This window comes from Otolemur garnettii, unplaced genomic scaffold (genome assembly GCF_000181295.1).
Source record: "Otolemur garnettii isolate 467f Iridium unplaced genomic scaffold, OtoGar3 scaffold00019, whole genome shotgun sequence".
Classification (NCBI taxonomy): domain Eukaryota; kingdom Metazoa; phylum Chordata; class Mammalia; order Primates; family Galagidae; genus Otolemur; species Otolemur garnettii.
In genome coordinates this window covers 14,504,335-14,528,024 of record NW_003852414.1, presented here as the reverse complement: position 1 = coordinate 14,528,024, position 23,690 = coordinate 14,504,335, and the positions used below count along the sequence as shown (strand labels likewise).

General features: G+C 36.6%; 1 protein-coding gene across 1 annotated transcript in view; it reads left to right on the top strand.

Moving 5' to 3' along the window:
• The window catches only part of MALRD1 (MAM and LDL receptor class A domain containing 1), a 514,668-nt gene that overhangs the window by 21,762 nt on the left and 469,216 nt on the right, over positions 1-23,690 (top strand). Inside the window, exons 3-8 of the mRNA XM_012803304.1 lie at positions 1,258-1,352; positions 1,444-1,605; positions 7,819-7,915; positions 19,565-19,666; positions 20,784-20,930; positions 23,164-23,330. Coding sequence (XP_012658758.1) covers positions 1,258-1,352; positions 1,444-1,605; positions 7,819-7,915; positions 19,565-19,666; positions 20,784-20,930; positions 23,164-23,330 — 770 coding nt within the window. The remainder of the gene's footprint in view (positions 1-1,257; positions 1,353-1,443; positions 1,606-7,818; positions 7,916-19,564; positions 19,667-20,783; positions 20,931-23,163; positions 23,331-23,690) is intronic.

The window sequence follows — 23,690 nt, the reverse complement described above, 5'->3', positions numbered from 1 at the left end:
ATTTGAAAAGTACCATTGTAATGGCTGCTTCACTGTTTAATAACTTAACATCCCCAATCTGATTTTTATGAGCAACTTTTTAAAAAGTAAATATGATTGATTTAAGTGATTTTCTTGAAAAATGAAAAATTTCCTGTATATCTCCTGGATGCTTCTTGGAAGTTAACTATTTATAAGCAATAGTTAAGGGCTTATTGAATGCAATTACCATTTATATTGCTAATAATATTTAAACCTAAAACAACACAGCTGTATGGTGCATTATGCTTATTTGATTATTCACTTGCATTACAATTAGTTTACCTGCTGCAAGAGCAAACTATTCTTATTTCACTTTTATCACTATGCTAGCAGCTCTTCATCTAAATTATATGTATATATAAAATTGTATATATACATGTATATATATTCCAGGAAGTGTATTCTTCAAATAATTGTCTATCATTGCAGTGATTTCAGTTATGCCTCTGACTTCCTTATAGGCAATCATTAATGTCACTGTTTTCTGCTTAATGAGGGTACAATTTTGGGATAGGAGCAGGGAAAAAGAGGTTTTGTAGGTTTAATAATCTTACTATTGAGTATCTCAGTAATGTGACAACTAGAATTGATTTCCGATTTGTCTTCATAATCATCAACATCGTTTTTCTCATTCCTTTTGACAAATAGCAACACACCAAATAGAGTAATAGAAAAATAGTCATTCTCAGATTCTATGCTAGAACCCTCATCAAGCATTACATGGACTATCTGAGAGCCCGGGAGGGTCAGCATTTATTTTAAGGGCATCTGAGCAGTGACAGTCCACTGCCATGTCTGTTCCACAGTGTACAGGAGAGCCTTAGGGCTCAGTGTTTTTTCTCATAATCCTAGCAAAAGCTGGGACTATTTGGTCCAACTTTTTCTCATTAAAAACACAGCAAACTATGATCTCTACTGAAATCTTCATTGAATTGCTTATGTGGGTCGGCAGTCACAGGAATACCATGTTTTCCCTAGGTGCCCTCTTTGCAGAAATGTAACTTCCTATATTAAATATGACAAATTGGGTTGTGGAATGCAGGCCTATAATAACATTATGGAGAGTGTAATCATAATTAGGCAATATAAATAAATTTATGAAAGCAAGTAGTAGCACTAGCATTTTTTATTCTTTAAACAGAATCTATTGACATGATGTGGATTTCAGCTTGATGTCTTCAATGAGTTTGCCAAGGATCACTCTGCCTCTAACACAGTGACTCTTATTTCTGACAGCTCACTTTCTCTCACTGGTTTCAAGAGTGGATTCTAATTCCTCAAATTTAAGAAGTCGAGTTTTCCTTCCAACTAATGCCCCTTGTGCTTGTCAGGTATGGAAGGCACACAGCATTTTAAGTACTTGGCCACATCTGGGGACATTCTTTAGTATTAATTGTTTGGGGACTAATTATTTTTCCACAGGTTACATTTTATTCCTTCTCCAGCCACATGAGTAGCAAATTAATGGTAGGACTTCAAACTGTGTGTGGTGGTCCTATCCAGCATTTATGGCAAAGCACAGCTGGACTCCAAAATCAGTGGGAGAGAAACATCATCAAGATCCAGAGCCCATGGAGATTTCAGGTATGTGCATTCTATTCTCAAAGGATGTCTTTGAAGGAAAGATCATTAATTTTAGGGGATTTAAAAGTAAGGCGAACATTCCACTTTGCCAAGGAGTATGGGATTTCCCAAACCTTTCAGTGGTGAAAGTGGACAGTCCTAGCTCAACTGGGTTGGCCACTCTAGAAGATATGTCTTAGAATAAGAGTTTGAACTTATGTATCAAAACTGAAGGTGATATGTTTTAAAATATATTGATATGTCAGTAAAATTCTCTTAATTCTCTTCTAATTCTCTACTAGTTTCTCAAACCCCCTCCATTTTCCTCTCAATGTCTCTTACTGTTCCAACTTTCTCTCTCTTTTCATTTCTTTTTCCCTAGATTCATTCTCTTTTAGACTTTTCTCCTGCTTTTGAGAGAAGAGAGTCATGTTTGGTAATGAGGAAGAAGACAGTTTGATCCAAATACTAATTCTAAATGCTGTTCAAGTAGAATAATTGCCATATTCATGCCATGTATATACTTGATTCAACACAGCCTTTATTTTCTAAAATAATTTTGAGAATTAAAGCCATTGCAAACCTATAGAACACAAATTTATTATGTAGCCTGATAAAACTTATGCATGCTGGAAGTTATAATCTAATAATTATTGCAGGAGTTCTTGGAGCAGCATTGTATATTTTAACATTTGGGATAGCCAAGCATTTTTTTCCAGTTAAAAATGAGATTTTTAATCATTTTATTCCTAATCCATTTACTTTCTACACCTAGTTTGTGAGCCAATTTAGTCCAAATAGAGTTCTTTTGTCATTTATTATTAGAATGATATAATCAATTTTATAAATTTGATATATGGCAGATTTAGCACTTGCTTAAATATAGGGATAGGATTGGATTGAATTTTACTTTCCATTATTATGAGTGGCTGAGGGGAAAAGAATGTGTGGGATTGTCATTATAAAGGTTGAATTTTAAGGTATAATGATGACATATTTTCTTACATGATCAGTCATAAAATCATTATGATTTAGAAGTTTCGGCTCTAGTAAACTTAATGGGAATCCAAAGAAATTTCTAACGATGCCCAGATGATGGGTCTTAGAGCTATTCTGTGGTGAAAACACAATTCGGAGGCCAGGCGTGGTGGCTCATACCTGTAATCCTACCATGCTGAGAGGCTGAGGCTGAGGCTGGTGGATTGCTAGAGCTCAAGAGTTCCAGACCAGCTGGAGCAAAAGTGAGACCCCTTCTCTACTAAAATTAGAAAAACTAGACGACTGGTGGCAGTCACTGGTAGTCCCAGCTACTTGGGAGGCTGAGATAGGAGAATTTCTTGAACTCAGGAGTTTCTGTGAGTTATAATGCCATGGCACTCTACCCTGGGGCAACAGAGTAAGACTCTGTCTCAAGAAAAAAAAAAGGCAGAAAAGAAAACATAATTTGGTAGTTCAACACTTTGTTGACCTCTAATATCAGTGTGTGCTATGGAGGGTGAGGGTAGAATGGTATTGTAAGTCTTTAAGCCTTTGGGCATTTAAACATTTCTATGAATAAGTGATTCATTTGCTTAGATTTATTTGGGGGATTAGGATACACTGGGCATGATGTAGAAAAGATTCCCTACTCCATGCTAAGAGACATCTGGTGGGCGTGGAGAGGAGATATAGCATGTTTATGTGTTTCTGTGACTTTCAAGAGGTGTGATTTGCAAAATGAGTAACCCTAACTCCAATACCACATTTGATTTGCTGTGGATATTTAGGTGTTAATACCAGAGAAGTTTCTAGTTCATTTCTTATACTCGTTAATAGTCTGTGTCTACTCATCTTTTCTCAACAACAACAAAAGCAACGAAACAGAAATCGAGCCAGGATTGCCTTTACGGGGACTGAGTCACATCAAGTAGCCTCTGAAGGACATGGTTGCATGCTTATAAAAGACTGGGTGTCTGAAATAGGAATATGGTCTGTGTGTACACTCTGTAATTATTCACATAGCTCCTTTTACTTTGACACAGAGCTGATGGCGAAGAGTCTTAAACTATCTTTGTTGGGCTTCGTGCTCTCTCCTCTCTAGCTGCCCACATATTTAGATCAAGGTCTTTCTGAGTAGCAGCATAAGAGACATTTGGGTGTTGGGCAAAGCTGGAAGCTGCTGGATCTTGTAGGTCAAACTTTTCAGAATGACTCTCCTGTTTTCCTCAGCTCCCCATTCCCAGATGGCACATCATGAGGTCTGATGATTAAGTATGTACAGTATTTCTGTACATAAATATAAAACTTAAAACTCCAGAATAGGCCGTCTCCAAGGTGATTCAGCTATAGCTGAGGCAGCAAGGTTATTCACTTGAGTGCATTAAATACAGGGGGGGCTTTGACTAAAGCAGATGCATGTGCAGTATATTAATTTGTTTCCCAAAATACTTCCTTGCTGATACGAAAACAGTGTTTCCACCTTTAAAGGCTTTGCAAAAACTAAGAGACCTACAGCTCTCTTGGGATCCTCTGGCTACCCCAGTCTCTTTAGGTTGCAGGTACGTTTTAGTTCTATCCTGTCAGCAAGTGAGCAGATGTTCCTTTGCTTTTGTTTGGTGGGCCACAGAGAAGTGCTGTGCTTGTAATGCAAACACCACCATCTAGTATCTTGTCCTGAAAAGCTTTTGTGAGAAGCTTACTTGAGAGAATTTTGTAATCAGCATCCCCAGACAATATCTGCTGCCTCATCAACTTACAAGGCTCTGAGAATTCTTCTGTTTTCTGCAATTTCCCCCGACTTCTGATAGTTTAAAACCATGCATGCTTCCTTTAGAAATGTCCAAATGGGAGATTTCAATCCCAGCTGGATCCCACAAGCACATAGCATGGGCTTTTGAGGAAGCTTCTACAGCTGGCTGTCACCTGGGGGCTTTGCACTGTCATCTGTGAATAAAATTGAAGCATGTTAATTTCCAAGGGAATATTGCTACAAAGACAAGCAATGATGTTCATTCATTTAGTCAACAAAGACACAAGCATTTTAAGAAATTACTTGAGGAGACGTGACAGCTAACATTAATTGAGCACCCACTATGTGCAAAGCATGTGTTCATTGAGAATTAAAAACTTTAGAGAGTTAAATACCCTACTAGATCCCATACCAGGTTAGAAGAGAATCAAGTATAGTTTGATTTCTTAATCACTCAGTTGCTGAGCCATTATAATCTTTTTTATTATATTAAAACATGATGAGAATGTAGATGACATGAAAGAAAAAAAAAGTCCAAATTTGTTCAAATCTTTTGTAGATGACTCACTACATATTCTTTTGACTGCTGTATTGGATGAAACAACAACGTTAGGCTTGCAGGCTGCCAATTAATTACAATCACATTTTTTAAAAGCGTCAACCTAAGCAGTTAAGTTCACTATTATTGTAAAATGTTCGAGGAGGCAAAGAATAAAACAAGTTAAACATATAGTAGAATTTAGTAGAATTTCATGCCAAGTTCATGTAGAAACTTCTCACACCCCTCATTTTGTGCTCATGTATTGATTTTGTTGGATAGAAAAGAATGAAAACTGGGCAGTGCCTGTGGCTCAGAGGAGTAGGGCGCTGGCCCTATATACTGGAGGTAGTGGGTTCAAACCTGGCCCCAGCCAAAAACTGCAAAAAAAAAAAAAAATAAAATAAATAAATTCAGAATGAATACTATATGGTTAAGTATTTTACTTACTCTATTTTTCAAGTCGAATGTTTGGTTTGTTAAACTGAGCAGTCCCTGCCTGAATTATAACAAGGTCCTAAAGCATTCTTGATAGGCTATTATCTACTTACCATTTCTTCGATATTTCATTGAGAGACGCTGGAGTGTTCTCAGCAGCCTCCTGTTCACAAAGCACAGACTTTACTAATCAGGACAAAAGATGAGTTGTTCATTCAAGTACACATGCGAGTAAACTGTTTTCTGAATTTTAAGAATTCCACCCCTATGCTTCAAAATCACAATCCTTGGTATATTTACCTTTTAATTCAAGAATGTTTACTATCACACATGATGGGAAAATAATTACTGTCATCTTTTTGTGTTTTAGATGTTTGCTTGGGACATAAATTGAGTGTATACTCCTAGTTTAAGAAACTAATACAGAACATAAGACCATAAAAGTGCCTCGTGGTCATACTAATATAATCCAGGTGGTTTTATGTCCGTTCTCCATCTACCATAACAGTTTCCTCTAACATTTAAATCAAGTGACTTGAGTGTTGACTTATCAGTTCCATTGAGAGGTTGTTAACATGTTTGGGGTGAAAGGATTTTGTCTCATGCTTTTCACTGAGTCAGTGCAGGCTGTATCTGATTTCTGTGATGTTGCCCAATTCCAAACCCAATTATCTCTTATGATCTGCTTTTATTTTGTTTTTTTGTGCCTCCTTTTTTTTTTTTTTGCTTTAATTTTTCTCTAGCATCATCAAAATGAGATGGATATTTGGGAAAAAACCTTTGCCAAAATTATGAGGGGAAAACAAAGAATGTTAAATACTACTTTTCTTAAAAATACAATAACCATATGCCAACACAGTCCCTGGATAATTCTCTAGATCCTAATCACAATCCCTGGGAAATCTTTTTGTTTAACTCTATTTAGCTCGACTATTTAATTATGCCTGATGGATCTTGAGTTCTTTTGCCACCTAGACGCATTACCAAATTTCCTGGCATTTGCAGAAATATTTTTTTGCTTAGGAAAAAACTACTTCTCTTGCTGGGCCAGAGGGCTCAAATGGCAGCTGATTTTCCCAGTAACTCTGCATCAGTTATACCAAGTTAACAGGTGATTTATGGAATCAAATAAACATGTAGTGTCCATAGCAGAAGGTAATGAGGAGTCCATTAAGACAAGGTGGTAATTTAACAGTTACTTCAGCAGATCGAGCATGAGGATATGGGAGTGGGAATGGAAGGAATTAGAGCTTACCGGATCTTGTCTGATTAGACGCAAGACAGGAGGAGAAAGTGGAATTTCAGTCCTTGGAGAGCAGCAATCTTCTAGTACCATTGTCAAAAATGCGAGTGAGAGGAGAGCTGCAATTAGGGAGAAAGAAACAGCTTATTATGAATTACAAATGATTTGTGTCATCTGAGAGAAAATGTCCAACAGGCTGTAGAAAGAGGAGAGGACTTCAGAAGAGAGATTACTACTTGTGATATAAACTTATGATGTATAAGCCTGATGTCAGTTGCAGCCCTGAAGACACATGTTTTTGGGGGGTGGGGGAAGTATGGGGAGAGAGTGTAAAGAACTAAAAGAAGGGGGCTGGGCCTGGTGGCTCACATCTGTAATCCCAGCACTCTGGGAGGCTGAGGCATGCAGATTGCTTGAGATCAGCCTGAACAAGATAGGGAACCGGTCTCTACTAAAAATAGAAAAACTAGCTGAGCAGAGTGGCACCTACTACTCCTGGCTACGTGGGAGACTGAGGCAAGAGGATCGTTTGAGCCCAAGAGTTTGAGGTTGCTGTGATCTGTGAACTGTGACACCACGACATCCTATCGAGAGTGTCAAAATAAGACTGTTCTCCCCCCGCCCCCCCAAAAAAAGAAAGAAAGAAAGAAAAGAAAGGACTGGTGATTACTTCTACTTCTTATTTATACTGTTCTTTTAAAAATATTTTTTTTCTGCTTCTTATTTCTACTTTATAAATATGATGACTATAGGCAAGAACTAAGGAATGTTTCTATGTGGAAAAGCTTTCAAAAAGAGTAAGGTTTTCATTTGTAGAGTCGATTTTCATCTGCTTTCCACTATCTAATAGTCTAAAATTTTTCCTCAATAATAAAGGTAGCTAACATTTCTTTAATGTTGTCTGTTTGTGTATAGCAGGTGCTGTTTTACATGTAATAAATAACTACATCTTCTTACTATAAATCTTACTCCATAGGCTACTATGTTTATCATTCCCATTACAAAAAGGTACAGAGATGTTAAGTAACATCCGAGGTTCTGTTTAAGTGGTAGGGCTGATCCTGAACCTAGTAGTTGGTTATATATTAATGCACACACACATATGCATGCACGCACACATACACATACACATTTTTAATCATTGTGACATATTACTTCCATATAAAATCATCTTTACACAGTGTGCTGGAGGTGACAGGGTTCCTATCTGTAGGCTCTCTTCTGTCAGATGACAAGACGGTAATGTTCCTTGCTCTGTTTTTAGTTTGTTTTGTTTTACTTTTTCAGATTATTTTTCAAGGTCAAATGATCGCAACTCGTCAACAAGATGAAGTCATTGCCATTGATGATGTATCTTTCAGTTCAGGCTGCTTGCCTGCAAATGGTAAGAACTTTTTCTCTCATTTTTATCTTTATTGGGTATGACACATGCAGTGTGATTTAAACATTGTAAGGACTTGATCTGCTCTTTCTTTTTTTCCTGTTGTTTTAGTGTCGGATATTTTTCATTGTATAACAGCACCTGGGTATGTCCTGAAGTGTAGACAGGCTATTTTTCACTGATTCTGATGCCGTAAAGAACTGAATGGGATAATTTAGTCTCTGGCTGAAAACCTGGTGCCAGTGTTGATAGTGGCTAGTTAAATCTTAAGAAGAGAGCTCCATGCTTTCTAAGAGCCTGGCAGAAAACTGGTTTTCATAGACTGGAAATTATCTTCTTGGAGAATAAGTTCCATTGTTTGGCTGAAAGACACAAAACGGAGAGAGATGTAGTTATACTACATTTTATATTTTGTTTCCTTTTTATATTTTGTAGTCATTTTTATTTTCATATTCATTTGAAACTGGGCATTTATTCCTGGAGCTGATTTTTTTTTTTTTTTTGAGACCATCTCACTACATCACCCTCGGCAGAGTACCGTGGCATTACAGCTCACAGCAACCTCCAACTCCTGGGCTCAAGCGAGTCTCCTGCCTCCGCCTCCCAAGTAGCTGGGACCACAGGCGCCCGCCACAACGCCCGGCTATTTTTTGGTTGCAGCCGTCATTGTTGTTTGGCGGGTCTGGGCTGGGGATTCGAACCCGCCACCTTAGGTGTACGTGGCTGGCGCCTTAGCCGGTTGAGCTATAGGCGCTGAGCCCCTGGAGCTGATTTTATTTCAAGTCACTTTCTTTTTTCTATTTACTTACTTATTTCAAATTAATATGAGGGTACAAATTTTTAGATTACATAGTTGACTTTTTGACTAAAACACTTTAATAAACTATACATACCAAACCTAAAGAGTCATTTATGTTGACCCCCTGATGACATTAACTGAATAATATCCAATTCTTCATTTACATAGTTTCAAATAGAAAAGTTCAGTATTATAAAATATAGAATTTAGTCTAATAACCAAGCCAGAATCAGACATATTTATGTTTATAATTCAGGAGTTTTCTTCCCTTTATCATTTTTATGGTATGATGGTATTATATAGCAGAATAAATATAATGGTTTTGTAGAAAAGGGTTCCAAGTCCTAACTGGGTACAAAGACCTAGTAGAGGTGGTTAAGTCCTATTTCCAGACCAGAAGATGTATATTGGTCTACCCAAAAGAGACCTTAGACTCTTGATAATGCATTTGGATTTTTAACAAGTTTTATTTTATTTTTCCTTGAGACATATAATGATTGATACATGTGTACATTGTGTCATGATAAAAATGATGGTAACTAGGTTATCCATCCCCTTCAAGACTTAGCACTTCTTTGTGATGAGAACATTAGAAACCCTCTGTTCTGTAATAGTTATGTTGAAATAAAGAACACGATTTTGTTCCTACAGTCATTGGATAGTGCACAAGGACCAGAAGTTATTCTTCCTCTTTATCTGTAATTTTGTACCCACTGACTAATGTCTTCATAGTGTCTTCCCCAATCTCTTCTGTGTTCTTCTTCTTTGAGATCAGCTTATACAATTCCACAAATGAGCGAGACTGCATGACGTTTGCCTTTCTGTGTTTGGCTTATTTCATCTAACATAAGGTCCTCCAGGTTCATCCCTCTTACTGCATATGGCAGAATTTCATGAGTTTCTATGGCTGAATGGCACTCCATTGTGTACATAGATCACACTTTATCTGTTCATCTGTTGGTGGCTATTGTGAATAGTGCTGTAAGGAATGTGGCAGTGCAAATCTTTAACATACTGACTTCATTTCCTTTGGATCAGTGCTTAGAAATGGGATTGCTGGATCGTTTGGTATGATCCAGAAATTTTTGAGGAACCACTAAAATATTTTCCATAATAGCTGTACTAGCTTATGTTTCTGCTAATACTGCACAAGCATTCTCATTTTTCCACATCCAAATTAGCATGTTATCTTGGCCATTTTTTTTATAACTCTGACAGATGAGAAATGATATCTCATTGTGGTTTTGGTTTGCATTTCCCTGATGATTAATGATGAGAATGTTTTCATGGACTATGTATTGGCCATTGGTAAGTCTTTTCCTGAGAAATATCTATTCAGGTCTTTTGTCTATTTTTAATTGGATCATTTATTTTTTTGGCTGCTGTTTTCTTATATAATCTGGATATCAGCCCCTTTGCCTAGTTTGTAAATATTTTCTACTTTTTTATAAGTTATGCTTTCACTCTGTTGATTGTTTCCTTTGTTGTACAGAAGCTTTTTAGTTTGATGTAATCCTGTTTTTCTGTTTTTTGCTTGGGCTGCCTGTGCTTTGAGTTCTCATCTGTAAATCCTTGCCCAGACAAATGTCATGGAACATTTCACCTACATTTCATCTTAATAGTTTTAATAGTTTAATAGTTTAGAAATTTGAATTTAGGTCTCTAATTCATTTTGAGTTGATCTTGGCAGACAGGGACCTAGTTCCATTCTTTGGCATGTTGACACCCAGTTTTTCCAGCACCCTTTGTTGAAGACACAGTCCTTTCCCCAGTATGTGTTCTTGAACTTTCTCAAAAATCAGTTTTGGTTCCTATAGCTTTATAGCATTTTTTGAAATCAGGTTGTGCCATACGGTATGTAGCACTTTTTCTAGGATGAGTTTGTGAATTTAATTATAAGACCTTGTACTTTCTCTCACTCTGTATGTTATCTTTTCCCTTTGCTGATTATTTCCTTTGCTGTGCAGAAGCTTTTTAGCTTGATGTGATCTTGTCTGTCTAATACTGCTTTGGTTGCCTGTACTCTGGGAGTATTGCTCAAGAAATCATTGCACAGATCAATGTCTGAAGAGTCTCCCCAGTGTTTTGTTACAGTACTTTTATAATTTCAGGTCTTAGATTTAAGTATTTAATCCACTTCAATTTGATTTTTGTATATGATGAGAGATGATAGTCTAGTTTAATTCTTCTGTTTCTGGACATCCAGGTTACCTAGCACCATTTATTGAAGAGATGGTCCTTTCCCCACTGCATATTCTTAGCACGGCATATTCAGTCTCCTGTAGTGACTTTGTTCACTATAGAAGTGTGGATTTCTTTATGGGTTCTCTATTCTGTTCCATTGATTTACATGTCTGTTTTTATGCCAGTACCATGCTGTTCTGGTGACTACAGCTCTGTAATATTGTTTGAAGTCAAGTTTATGTGATTCCTCCAGTTTTGCTCTTTCTACTCAAGATGACTTGAGCTATTTGAGGTCTTTTGTGGTTCCTTACAAAATTTAGGATTTTTTTTTATGCTTTAAAAATAATATTGATATTTTGATAGGGATTGCTTTCAGTATATAGATTGCTTTGGGTAGAAGGAAATTTTAACACTATCAATTCTTCCAGTTCATGAACATGGAATATCTTTTATTTGTGTCTTCTTCAGTTTCTTTTGTCCAAATTTTATAGTTTTCATTGTAGAGATCTTTTACCTCCTTTGTTAAATTAATTCCTTGGTATTTTATTACGTTTTTGTAGCTCCTATAAATAGAACTGCGTTCTTGATTTCTTTTTCAGATGGTTCATTATTGCCATGGAAAAGTGCTATTGATTTTTTCACACTGATTTTGCATCTTGCAACTTTACTGAAGTTATTTCACTGGAGTGATTCTCTTGTAGGTAGCATGTAATTAGGTCTTTAAAAAAAAATCAGTCTAGCCACTCTGTATCTTTAATTAGGGAATTTAATTCACATGCATTTAAAATTATTATTGAAAAGTAGGGATCTGCCTTTTCACTAAAAGACATTAACATTTATTAGACTCATCAGAAGATATGCAGTATATGTGAATACATGGAATATATGGTTAACTGCAGGCAGCACAGCTTCCACTGTTGACCTCCTGGCTTTTAAAATCTCCTCTTAGGTTCTTTCTTCTGTTACCCTGCGTGGTAGTCCTGGGCAGGGACTCCAGTACTCCAGTCCAGAGCACAGCCAGCTGATTTTTAATGAGACCATGATAACTTCAGCAGAGTTTTTATATATTTCAATTATATGGTTTCTCAAGAAATCAGGGTCTTGCAAACAAAACAATTCCTGGCTGACGCCTATCATTGGGCCGTCTGACTAATCACCTTCGAAGAAGAAAAATGCAAGAAAATCAGCTATTGACTGAACTTCCCTAACAGTAGGGAAGTTAGGAACTTGTTGCTCTCACTTAAACTACATTTACATTACAAATTTACACAGGAACATGCTTAGGTGGCACTTAGGAGTTGAGATGGCTTGTAATAAGACTCTGCTATCATTTCACACATGAAATTTCTCTCCATGTCTGGCCCTGGGAACCAAAGCCATTTCCCTAATTACACATGATTCATATATTGGGACAAAGGCCAAAGTAGGTGGGCTGTCACAAATATTCAGAAGATAGCAGATTTATAGTAGGCACTTATATGAGTTCTATAAAATCACTATAGAAGTATGAAAGCTATTGTAGTGAGGATCAGAATATCAGAAAGTTGAACATTCAAAGGAAATTTGTGATCAAATAGAAAAACATGGAGTCTACTAAGACAGTAATTCTAGACCATTATAATGCATTGGAGATGGTTTGGAAATGAAATTGACAAAGAATGAGGCATCGATGAATTGTAAGACTAATTTATTGATGGGGCCTTGCATGTAAATGTGAAATTTACATAAGATTTGGGAGTAGAGACCAAGACTCTGAAATGCAAGACTGGAGTTTTCAATAACCTACAAGGATGACAGAGGTTAGTAAGTTGATGCCATGCACTGAGATGTTTTTACAGTGGGAAAGATAAATAATTGTGTCAAAGCAACAGTGGGGATTTAAAAGAATGGCAACCTTAACTTTAGGTTTTGTGTTTAGAAAATGATGCCATCTTGTGGGTCAGCCACAAAGGAAGTGGTTTTCTTATGAAGAAAGCAAGGATTCAGATACAGTCACATGGTGTATTCTTTGAAAGTGAGAGAGCACAGGGAGACGTTCTTTTTCTTCCCAAATAAAGGATTGAGAGCATATTTAAATTTCTGAGAGGAAAACATAGGAGCATGAGGATTAATAATAGAGAAAAAGCATAAAGCATTATGAGAGAAGATTGGCACTTAGATGGGGTTGCACTTTGTAAATGGCAGGAATGTGAGAGATTGTAAAATTAAGTAGCATTAAATTGCCAAATGGGACTCTCTAGTCAAGTTCAGCCACTGCCATAACAGACTAGACCTAGATAATCATCAGAATCACATCAAGGAGTGATTGATTCTGGGCTTCGCTCCAGACTTTCTAGATGGGAATCACTGAGGACATGACTGCAATCTAAACACAAATCTCAGGTCATTTTTTTCTGAAGCCAGCACAGCTCCAGTTTAAGAACAAGGTTAGCATCTGGGAATTATAAGGCTTGGTCTCATGTTGATCATTGTCTTTGGCAGAGTCCCAGGTGGCTGGAATCACCCATGTCAGTTTCATGCCGTCCCAGTGGTAGTGGTTGAGGTGGGGTGGAGTGAACACTAACATCTTTTGGATGTCTCCATCAGAAAACTTTGCTCCATGGAGGCCAGGTTAGGAATGCATTTGTGTGCAAGGAAACAAATTTGCTAAAGGGACTTAAGAAAATTGAGGAAATGATGATGGCAAAGATTCTTTAATTCCAACAATTTTAACATCAAGAACTGTGGGATTTTTTTGTTCTTGTTGTTGTTATTTGCCTTACACTTGCCACCATATGGCCACAAGATGAATATGGAAGCTCTGTACATCTCAGACGTAGAGCAGGAGGAAGGCAGAAGTAAGAAAAGACAATGTTTTTGGCCATGTGATTGGCTAGACAATCACCTTAGACTAATAAAACCAAATAATCAGCTTGTAGTTCCTGAAATAGAGGCAGGCAAGTAGAAGAAGTTTGGGGGTTGAATGAGCAAACATATTTGCTATAGACACAAAAATTAAAAATGTTTTGAAGAAAATTCCAATTGTCTTTCAAAAATTGTTCTCTCTCCTTTATTCCCTGTTTACTTCATTGGCAACTATTTTGTCTCACTCAAAAGAGCCTGGAAGTCATTTTTACATCCTTTTTACCTTTTATCACCCTTACATCAGTTTGGTTCAGAAATATTACTGAGGGCATATTCTATTTTATATGTCTCAATTTTTCTTCTCTACTGATCACAGTTATTGATCCAACCATGATTTTGTTCAAGGCTACCATTTTTGTTATTGGATTTTTTTTTTTTTTTTTTTTTGCTTTTGATTAAATCTATTCTACCCTCCAGGCTATTCTTTCTAGCATGGAAACATGGCCAGATCTTTACTATGTTCAAATAAATCAGTAACTGTTACTGCTTTCAAGACAGAGTTCAAACTTCTTAGCATGACATTAGTGTGTCACGATCCTGCTCTTATCTACCCGTTCAGTTTCACCCTTCACAATTCCCCCAAGAATCCTGTCCTCCGGCCGAAGTAGGTTAGTTGTGTTTTTCAGCAACATGGTATTCTCCCATTCTTAAATTATCTTTGCAAACCTTGCTTTCTCTGCCTGGAAGCCTTATTCCATGACTTTCATGTGTGTGTGTGCTTTTTACCTCTTCTTTTTTCTTCCTTTTCCCCCTTTACTACTTACCCTTAGGAGCTCAGTCGAGGTTCCTTTTCTGGAAAGCCTTCCCTTATAGACAGACTATCTCTCCCCCTATACTGTTACTCTTTACACACACACACATGCACACATGCATGTACACAGAGGCACATGCACGCACTCAGGGTATTGATTTATCTCTGCAACTAAATGTTGTTTCTTGAGGCATAGTTTCTACATCTTACTCATTTGTAAGTCCATAGCACAAAATACTTAATAAAGAAATGTTGAATAAATGGAAAAAATAAACCATGTTCCATTATTTAAATTTGAGATCTTGGATGAATTCTTCTCTCTGAGCTACCTGTGCTTCATTCGCTAAAAGACCAGATTTGAATGAAATATCATAGGATGTGATTTTTTAACAGCACTTACGTTTATGCTAAGAATATTATATGATTAGTTTGTTTGGGTGTGTATATGTATGAAACAAGGTATGCCCTCAAGCCGTATAATGTGACTTTACGGAGAAGAATTAATCTGGGCCAAGCATTTACCATATTTTGGTAGAAACTTAGTTGCTTTTTTCTATTATAGCAAAAATTTTGGACACAGCTGTCTTTTGGTGAGTCTTTTTAGTTTACCGAAGCTATTGTTTAAGATATTTAGATTTCCTGAGAAGACTTCTTTTTTTATTCCTTCTTTAAAGCAGTGTGCCTTTCAAAACCTTTTCTGATTTTCTTTTTTAAAAAAATTGAGAGTAGGAAACAATTGTATTAACTCATTTTTTTCCTCTGTACTCTGATGCTTTGACATTTGAGCCTTGGTGACCCAGAGAGGTCTCCCCGTGTGAGCCAATTCCTGGAGATGGCGAACACCTCATCCTTTTCACAAACAAAATATGTGGTGGGTCTATATTATGAAAACTGCAAAACATTGATGAAAGGCCTCAAGTAGAGCTACATAAATGAAGTATTGATGGATCGGAAAACCATGGCTCTCTGCTTTCTCAAAATTCACAGAGCTGAGTGCTAGAAAGTAGGAATTTTACTGTATATAAAACAAATGATCACTTTTTAAAGTTGAAAAATTCTGATGATGTGGAAGTTCATAATATATAGCTTATTAATTATATCTATAAAAACATAACTATTATTTGAGTATATGTTTCTATTTACTATAAATGTAAACAATTTTCATTATAAAAGTGCTTAATGTTTTTCATAGTTTCTGCACACTGCAAACTGGGTAATAAAAGTAGTTTTTAAAATAACATTAGAGAAGTCTTTTAGGCCATTTTCACATGTCCAAGCAATACCATCCTAACCTCTGCCTTTCCCAAGTTATGAAAATTTATTGTATGTATTTTTAAAGGAGGATTGCTTTAGACTTTACCAAAGTAGCAAGTATGAAAAAAAAAGTCTTGCAACTGTGATTAAATAGAAATATGTTTAATCACTGAATCTTAAATAATACCAGACATTACTGATTATAATTTTTATAAAGATTACGTGCTGTGGCACATAATCAGAAAACTGTGAATATTCTGTGAATATTTTTAGACTGGTGTTCCAGGATTTTGCCATAGTTTCACTTGGAAAGGCAACAAATACAAATCATTCTTAGTTAGAATCTGAGTGATGCATATGTATTATCCAGTAAGATAACTAAGGACCTACTTACCTTTTCTGTCTTGGTAATTCCTCGATTCCTTGCAAGAGATAATAACTGTTTATTGAAATCCATTTCTAATTTAAGATAATTGAGAAAGAAATTACCTTAAAACCCCTAGAGTGAAAAGTGGATGTCAATTATAACTTTATAGCAAAGACCTTTCTATCATCTCAGACTGTCTAGTTGTGCAAGATAAAATTTAAAAGATGCCAGACCATAGGACATGTGGCTTCCGTGGCATGGAGAGGTTGAAGTGGTTGCCAAGGCTTCATTCTTGCTGATCGTGTATCATTGATGGAGAATTTTATAACTCCTAACGTCATTTTCTATAGCCAGATGGGGGTGCGATGTAAGAATAAGAGAGGGGAAATAGAAAGAAAGGGAGAGCGAGGGAGACAGAAAGAGTAGGGAAGGATGGGGAATTACTACGTATGAATATAAATGAGTGACATCTTTAAATGGCTATGAGATTTGGGATTGAATGCACCAAAATAAAAAGAGCTGCCCAGGAGATATATTAATTGACAATTTGTGGATAACACACACAAGCATATACCAACATGCCAGTGTTTGTTTGATTCTATATTCTCGTTTTCACGTGAAAAGTAGTAAAAGTGTTTGATGTTGGGGAAGAAACTTAACACAACGGACATAGCTACAATTTTAATTTAATTCTATGCGGTTTGTACTTAGCTATCTTGCTGTTTGTGTTTACATTACTTCTGGGGTTTTTGTCATGTATAAATAGCAACAAATTAGAGATAATATACAATATTTAACTGAACTATGACCAATATTTAATTATGTAGCTCTAGGGGGCAGAAGATTTGCAGCTATTATATGAAGCTACAAAAATTAGAGTTTTAATTGTTTCATGGTAATCGTTATTGTGCAATCTTATCGCCAACATTCCCTTAATTGCATATGCAGTTTTATTTTCAGCGGGTCTTACATTCAGGAGATTTGCATATTCATCATTTGTAAACTCCCATTATGAGAAACCAGATTATGGATGTATTCATAAATCACTTTTCATAGCCAGTTGCTTCAGTCTTATCACAAATCAAAGGGAAGATGATTTATATAGCGTCTATGATACTTTAAAAAATTTTTGTTGAATTGTTCTTGGGTGATTTTATTGATTCATTCATCAAACAGGTGCATCCATTGAGCACCTGTCATGCCAGGAATTTTTCTAGGCAATGGAGGGGGCGGGTGGGGACAGCAGTGAAGAAACAAACAGTAATCATTGCATTCACAGAGTTTACATCTTAATTGGGGGAGAAAGAGACTGAGCAATTAAATAAGAAATGCATTTTATGTCAAGTAGTGATACTTGCTATGGAGAGCAAAAAAAAAAAAAAAAAACAAAGAAAACTGAGATGAGAAATGTCAGAGGTGAGGGTAAGATGGTCAGGTTTTAAATAGAGTAGGCAGCATGGTCTTGTACTACCAGAACAAAATAGCCAGGGAGCAGAGAGAACAGGACAGGTGCATCCTGCAAAGAACTGAGAGTGCTGAGGCTCTGAGGCAAATGTAAGCCTGATTTGTACAAGGAAGGTCATGGTAAGGATGGTTGTTTACTTCACATGAGATAGAACCTCATAGAATAGTTTAGAGTAGAGGAGACATTAACTGACTCCATCTCTAAAGACTATATTGGAGCAAGGGTGGCCACACAGAGGCAAATGAAGATGCTATTACTGTACTCCGGAATGAGATGACGTTCTCTGCAGCCAGACTTGGTGGTGAGATGTATTTAGATTCTGGATGTGTGTAACAGATAAAGCACAGACTTGGTGATAGATGGCGTGTTTGGTGAGAGACAGACAGAAGGGGAGGGAGGTATAAGTCATGGGTGTTTAAACTGTTAACAGAAGGGGTTGTCTTTAATTTCCACAAGAAAGGCTGTTGGGAGGAGAAAGTTGGGGCAGAGAAGAATCAGAACTTTAGATTTTGACTTACTTCTCTGGAGTTGCTTATCGGTTTCTCCAATGAAGGCAGCTAAGGCAGCAGCAGGATATCTGAGTTAGAGTCCAGGAGAAGACCTGGGGCTTAGGTAATAATTTTCTGAGGCATTAGCATTTAGGAAAGGTTTTAAAGGGATCAGACATTAACATTAACAAGGCTGTGAGAGTACAGAGAAGAGAGGAGATACAAAGACTGCTCTCTGGGATGACCTGACATTAGGAGCCCAGGGAAGTCTAGCAGGTGAGACTGAGAGGCAATAGTCAGCAGAATTGGACAAAATGGTATTCTGGAGCATGGTGAAGGGGATATTTCAGGACGATGGGAGTGATCAGTGATGTCCAGTATTACTGATATGTCTGCTATGTTGAGGAGGAAAAATGAAATATTACATTTAGCAATATAGAATCCAATCCACAGTTTCAGTGGAGTGGTTAGGATAGGGAAAAAAAAAGGCATGAAATCATTGATTTCCGCTACAATGTGGATGAATGTTGAAAATGTCCTAAGTGACAGAAGCACGAAAGGGCCACACACTGTATGATTCCACTTACAGGACATGCCCAGCACAGGCATATCCACAGAGACAGAAAGCAGATGAATGGTTGCCAAGGTCAAGGGTGGAGGAGGGAATGGGGAGTGGCTGCTAATGGGTCTTTATTTTATGGTGATGAAAATGTTTTGGAATTAGTGATGATCCTTACGCAACACTGAATACACTAAAAGCTGCTGATATGTGTACTTAAAAATGGTCAAAATGTTGTATTTTATGTTATGCGAATTTTACCTCCATTAAAAAGAAGAAAACACCCTCGTTGGCATAGGGTCATGATGGAAAGGGGAGGAGAAGAATTGGTGTTGGAGTCAGAACTTTGAGACGTGAGTTGGAGAAGGTTGTTGGGTCAGAAGGTTTCTTGATATGCATGAAGTTTTGCCCATTTGGGTGCTGAAGGGAATGATCTCATAGAGAAAGAGAACACGTTGAGAGGGGAGGAAACTGATGGAAGGATTCCTTAAATAGTAAAGCGGAGATGCAATTCATTGTAAATGAAAGGTGTGGACCCCAGAAGCACAGGGCAAGGTAACCCTTGTGAGCACGTGGGCAGCCAGGCAGGGAGACAGGAGGCGGATTTATAAAGTTTTCTCTTGATTTCTAATTAAATGTCAGGCAAGATGATTAGCTGAGAATGATGATGGGATGGGAAGAGCTGGATGTTAAAAGAAGGGACTAGAAATCTTTGAATAGTTGTCTAGGAATTAGGATCGCCACATGTGAGGGGTAATGCTGCCTTCGAGTGGAGCTGGGCAGACAGGACTTTGTAGATCAAATATTAACATTTTAAAAAATGCACGAGCCTTTCCAGTTGCACACGTGTCTCACTTCTTGCCAATCTTTAAATTTAACAGATGAAATTTTACCGTGTCAAGAGGCATTGGATACCAAGCGGGAACTGTGCCATCCGGATCCAGATCTCTGCAGATTTGATTCTGCAAATGAGGGATTGAAATGTAGGTATTAAATTGAGATGCCCACCTTGTTGATGTGGGGCAATTTATAAGATAAGATATAAGGTATCTTGAAATTGTAAGCCATGTATTTTTCTTTAAAATTTCAATGTGATTGTGACTGAGTTAAACTAATCTAATTCCATAAAATATGGTATTAGCCACTTAAAAAATTGTGTAGCCCAAGAATATGGGGAAAGGGGAAAGGGAGGGGAGGGGAGAGAATGGGTAGAGGGAGGGTAATTGGTGGGACCACACCGACGGTGCATCTTACAAGGGTACATGTGAAACTTACTAAATGTAGAATATAAACGTCTTAACACAATAACTAAGAAAATGCCGTGAAGGCTATGTTAACCAGTTTGATGAAAATATTTCAAATTGTATATAAAACCAGCACATTATAAAAAAAAATTATTTCTAAAGTAGTGGTATATGCAAGACTCTATAAATAATATTATTTTCTTATTTTGGTGGTATTATTAATATATATTGTGAGAACAAAAAGACAAGGATTAAAAGACTTTTATGAGGTTCGTCAGCTCTTTTTACCACTGCAGAAAGCACTGACAGTGAGTTTATTCCTCTTATTCTAACATTAACGTGTAATTTCTGCTTGCTCTTCCTCCTTCCCTCCCTTCCCCTCTCCTTTTCTCTCCCTCTCTTTTTCTCTCCCCTTCCCTCCCCTCCCCTTCCCTTCTATTGTTATCTGTTTAATTCGTTTCCCATGTTAGTTTTTATTTTAATTATTTTCGTCATTGGCTTGGAAGCTCTACTTTATGTATTTTATTGTTATGACTAGCCTTAATTTTTAACATGTATTTTTTGTATTAAATCTATTTAATGAAACCTGATGTGCTTCAGTATTTCTGCCTCTTCTTTTTTAATGGCAGTGGTTCTCATTTGGGAAGTTGCATATCTCGATCAACTGGAGAATTTTTGCAAAATAGAGTTGTTGGTACCCTCTAAGGCTTATTGAATTGAAATTTCCAGATATGAATTTGTGTGTGTGTGTGTGTGCGCACGTAAGCCTCTTGCTTGACTGCAGCTCATTGCCCTGGCTAAGCCAGCACTCTAGTAGGCCATACTAGTCCACCAAGAATTCTTTCTCCCTCTTCAGTGTGTCAGGTCTGTGGATTTGAGTTTGACATGTGTGGCTGGACATCAGAGGCACCTGCTGACCAGATTTCTTGGACGCGTACAAAAGCAAGAGAGATCCCTGTGTTAGAACCCACACCTTGGCAGGATCAAAGTCATGACGATGAAGGTAGGAATGTTAGTTTCAGAATCCTACTTTATTGGGACTATTAATACATCAGGGGTCTTGAAGAGCATACAGAATATACTTTTATGAAAATATATTGTGCCATGGATATTGAAGGGGAAAACAATTGTGTTTCCACCAGTATAAAAGAAAAATTAACGGGGTTAATTATTTTTGTTTTGTAAATGATATTATTCTCTTATTGGTGGTATTATTAATAGATACTGTGAGAAGAAAAAGGAAAAGTATTAAAAGGTTTTTATGAGGTTTATTAGCTCTTTTTATCATTGCAGTAAGTACTGACAGTGAGTTTATTTCTCTTATTCTAACATATTAATGTGTATTCTCTGTTTATTTTTCCTCCTTCCCCCCTTTTCCCATCTCCTCCTCTGTCCTTTCTTCCTTCCCTTCTGTCCTTTTTTCTTTCTTTCAGAGTGAGGATTGTTAGCTTTTTATTGTAATTCTTTCCCCATGTTTTTATTTTAATTATTTTCATCATTGGCTTGGAAGCTTTAGTTTATGTTTCTTATTGTTAGGACTTAATTTTTAACATGCATTTCTCATTTTAAATCTATATAACAAAACCTGGTGTGCTTCAGAAGTTCTGCCTTAGTCTTAAATATAAGAAAGATCTTCTCCTTTTTAAGATTTATAATGGTACCATTTGCCTCATTTTATGAGTGAGGGTTCCTAACCCTAATCTTTAGCTTATTGAGAGAATTTGACTTTGTTTCTCTTTCCTTTTTTGTATTTTTGCATCATTTAAATTTATCAAAGTCCAGCCTGCTTCTGGTCCCGAAGACCAAGAGTTCTGCGGTCTCTATGTTATTCCTTCCTTGGCATTAGCTGTTCATTCTGTACCTTCTGAGAAGTTTTTATCTTGCATTTGATCTCTCTCTGTCATGGTTTTTAAAAATGTATTTTTATTCAGAGGAAATAGATAAACTCATGTGCTGTTTTGACTAAAGCCTAACATGACTAGTAAATGAGAGTTTCACATCATTTGTTTTTTAGAAGCTGCAGAAATGTTAACTTACAAAGAAATGAGCCATTTCAGACTTTATTTTTGAAATTGAAGCTTAAAATCGTAAGAACATCTTTACATCTCTGTGTTATCAATAGTCTTGAGTTAAAGAACAGGCTACAATAAGTGTCAGATGGGAAATAATTGACAATATCTTTACTACAAAATCCATATGTGATGTTCAGTAGGCCTATAAATATTTGATACTTCCATGTGGTTCAGTAAGAAAAAGAGAATTTCATTTTTTGTTTTTTTCTATTAGTCATATTTTTTATTATTTTTTTAAATTTTGAATTAATTTATTTGAGGTTAATGTGAGAGTACAAACCACCAGGTCAAAATATTTGATTTTGTTAGGTGGAGTTTGTCTTTTGGTTTTGTCTCATGCAAAAGGTGTGGCAACCCCCTCAACCCATGCCCATTCAGTGAGAGGACCCTAACTCCCCACCCCTCCCCCCAACTTGAATCTGAATGCGTTATTCTGCGAATTGAGCATGGATTGGATCATCTACTGGCTTCATGTTAATATTGCGTACACTGAATATTTGCTTTTCCATTCTTTCAACACTAAGAAGAATGTGTTTCAACTCCATCCAGAATATTACAAAAGATGTGAAGTCACCATCTTTTTTACGGCTGTATAGTATTCTATGGTGTGCATGTACCACACTTTATTAATCTAGAAAGAGAGAATTTCAAGTTGCATTCCTTAAATTATACAGATTTTCCTATAAACATAGAAAAATAATAAAAAGGAGAAAGGATTCTGGGAGGAGTGAAGAGGAATTCTTGATTAAGGAAAGACTCCATTTGACTTTTAAATGAAAATGATAATTTGGTGGCACAGGAATTTTTACATGTAGATTTCTTTTATAGGAATGGAATCTTAATATTTGAGGATATGCTCAAACTTTGATTTCAGAAATTAGGAGACTTCAATACATCTTAGTACATTTTAGTAATTACTTATGAAAAATGTCCTACCCTTTTAAATAAGATATGTATGTAAAAGCCTTGTTCTGAAAATATCAAGGGTGGTACCTGTGGCTCAAGGAGTAGGGTGTCTGGCCCCATATACTGGAGGTGATGGGTTCAAACCTGGCCCTGGACAAAAACTGCAAACAAATAAAAAATAAAAAATACAATAATTTTGTCCATACTGATAATAGCTGATTGTTTTTGTAAATTGCTTCTTTTTGCTTCATTTTCCAGGTTACTGTGCCTGGCTAGGGGGCAGGCACACTTTTACTCTTAACCATACAGACAGCAGGGCTTATCTGAATAGCTCTGTGTGTCACTGCCTGGGCCAGAGCTGCCATCTTCAATTCTATTACTCTATGGAAAACAGCACCCTAAGAGTAGGACTGTATGATAATGAGGTAAGAAGAACCTTGAATTTATTTCAAATTCATAGAATAAATGAAATTTCTATTCTTGGAAACTTGTATTTCTATGTCTCAGTTGTATGTAGGCTTTGGGTATTCTTGACTTTATTCAGTATACTTTTTTGAAAGAATTATTTAAAAGGAGGTTTAAGAGAATGCTATCATGTACAAAGTTAACATGATAATTAGCACAGTATTTCATGCAGTTGTTAAAATTCATGAAAGCATATTAAAAAACGATAAGTCTAATTAAAATGAAATATCTGGGATTCTGGACTAAATTCTGATGTGATCTGTTTTGGATTTACTATCATGAAAGTATAAATATGATGAAAATAAATTACTTGTTCAAGT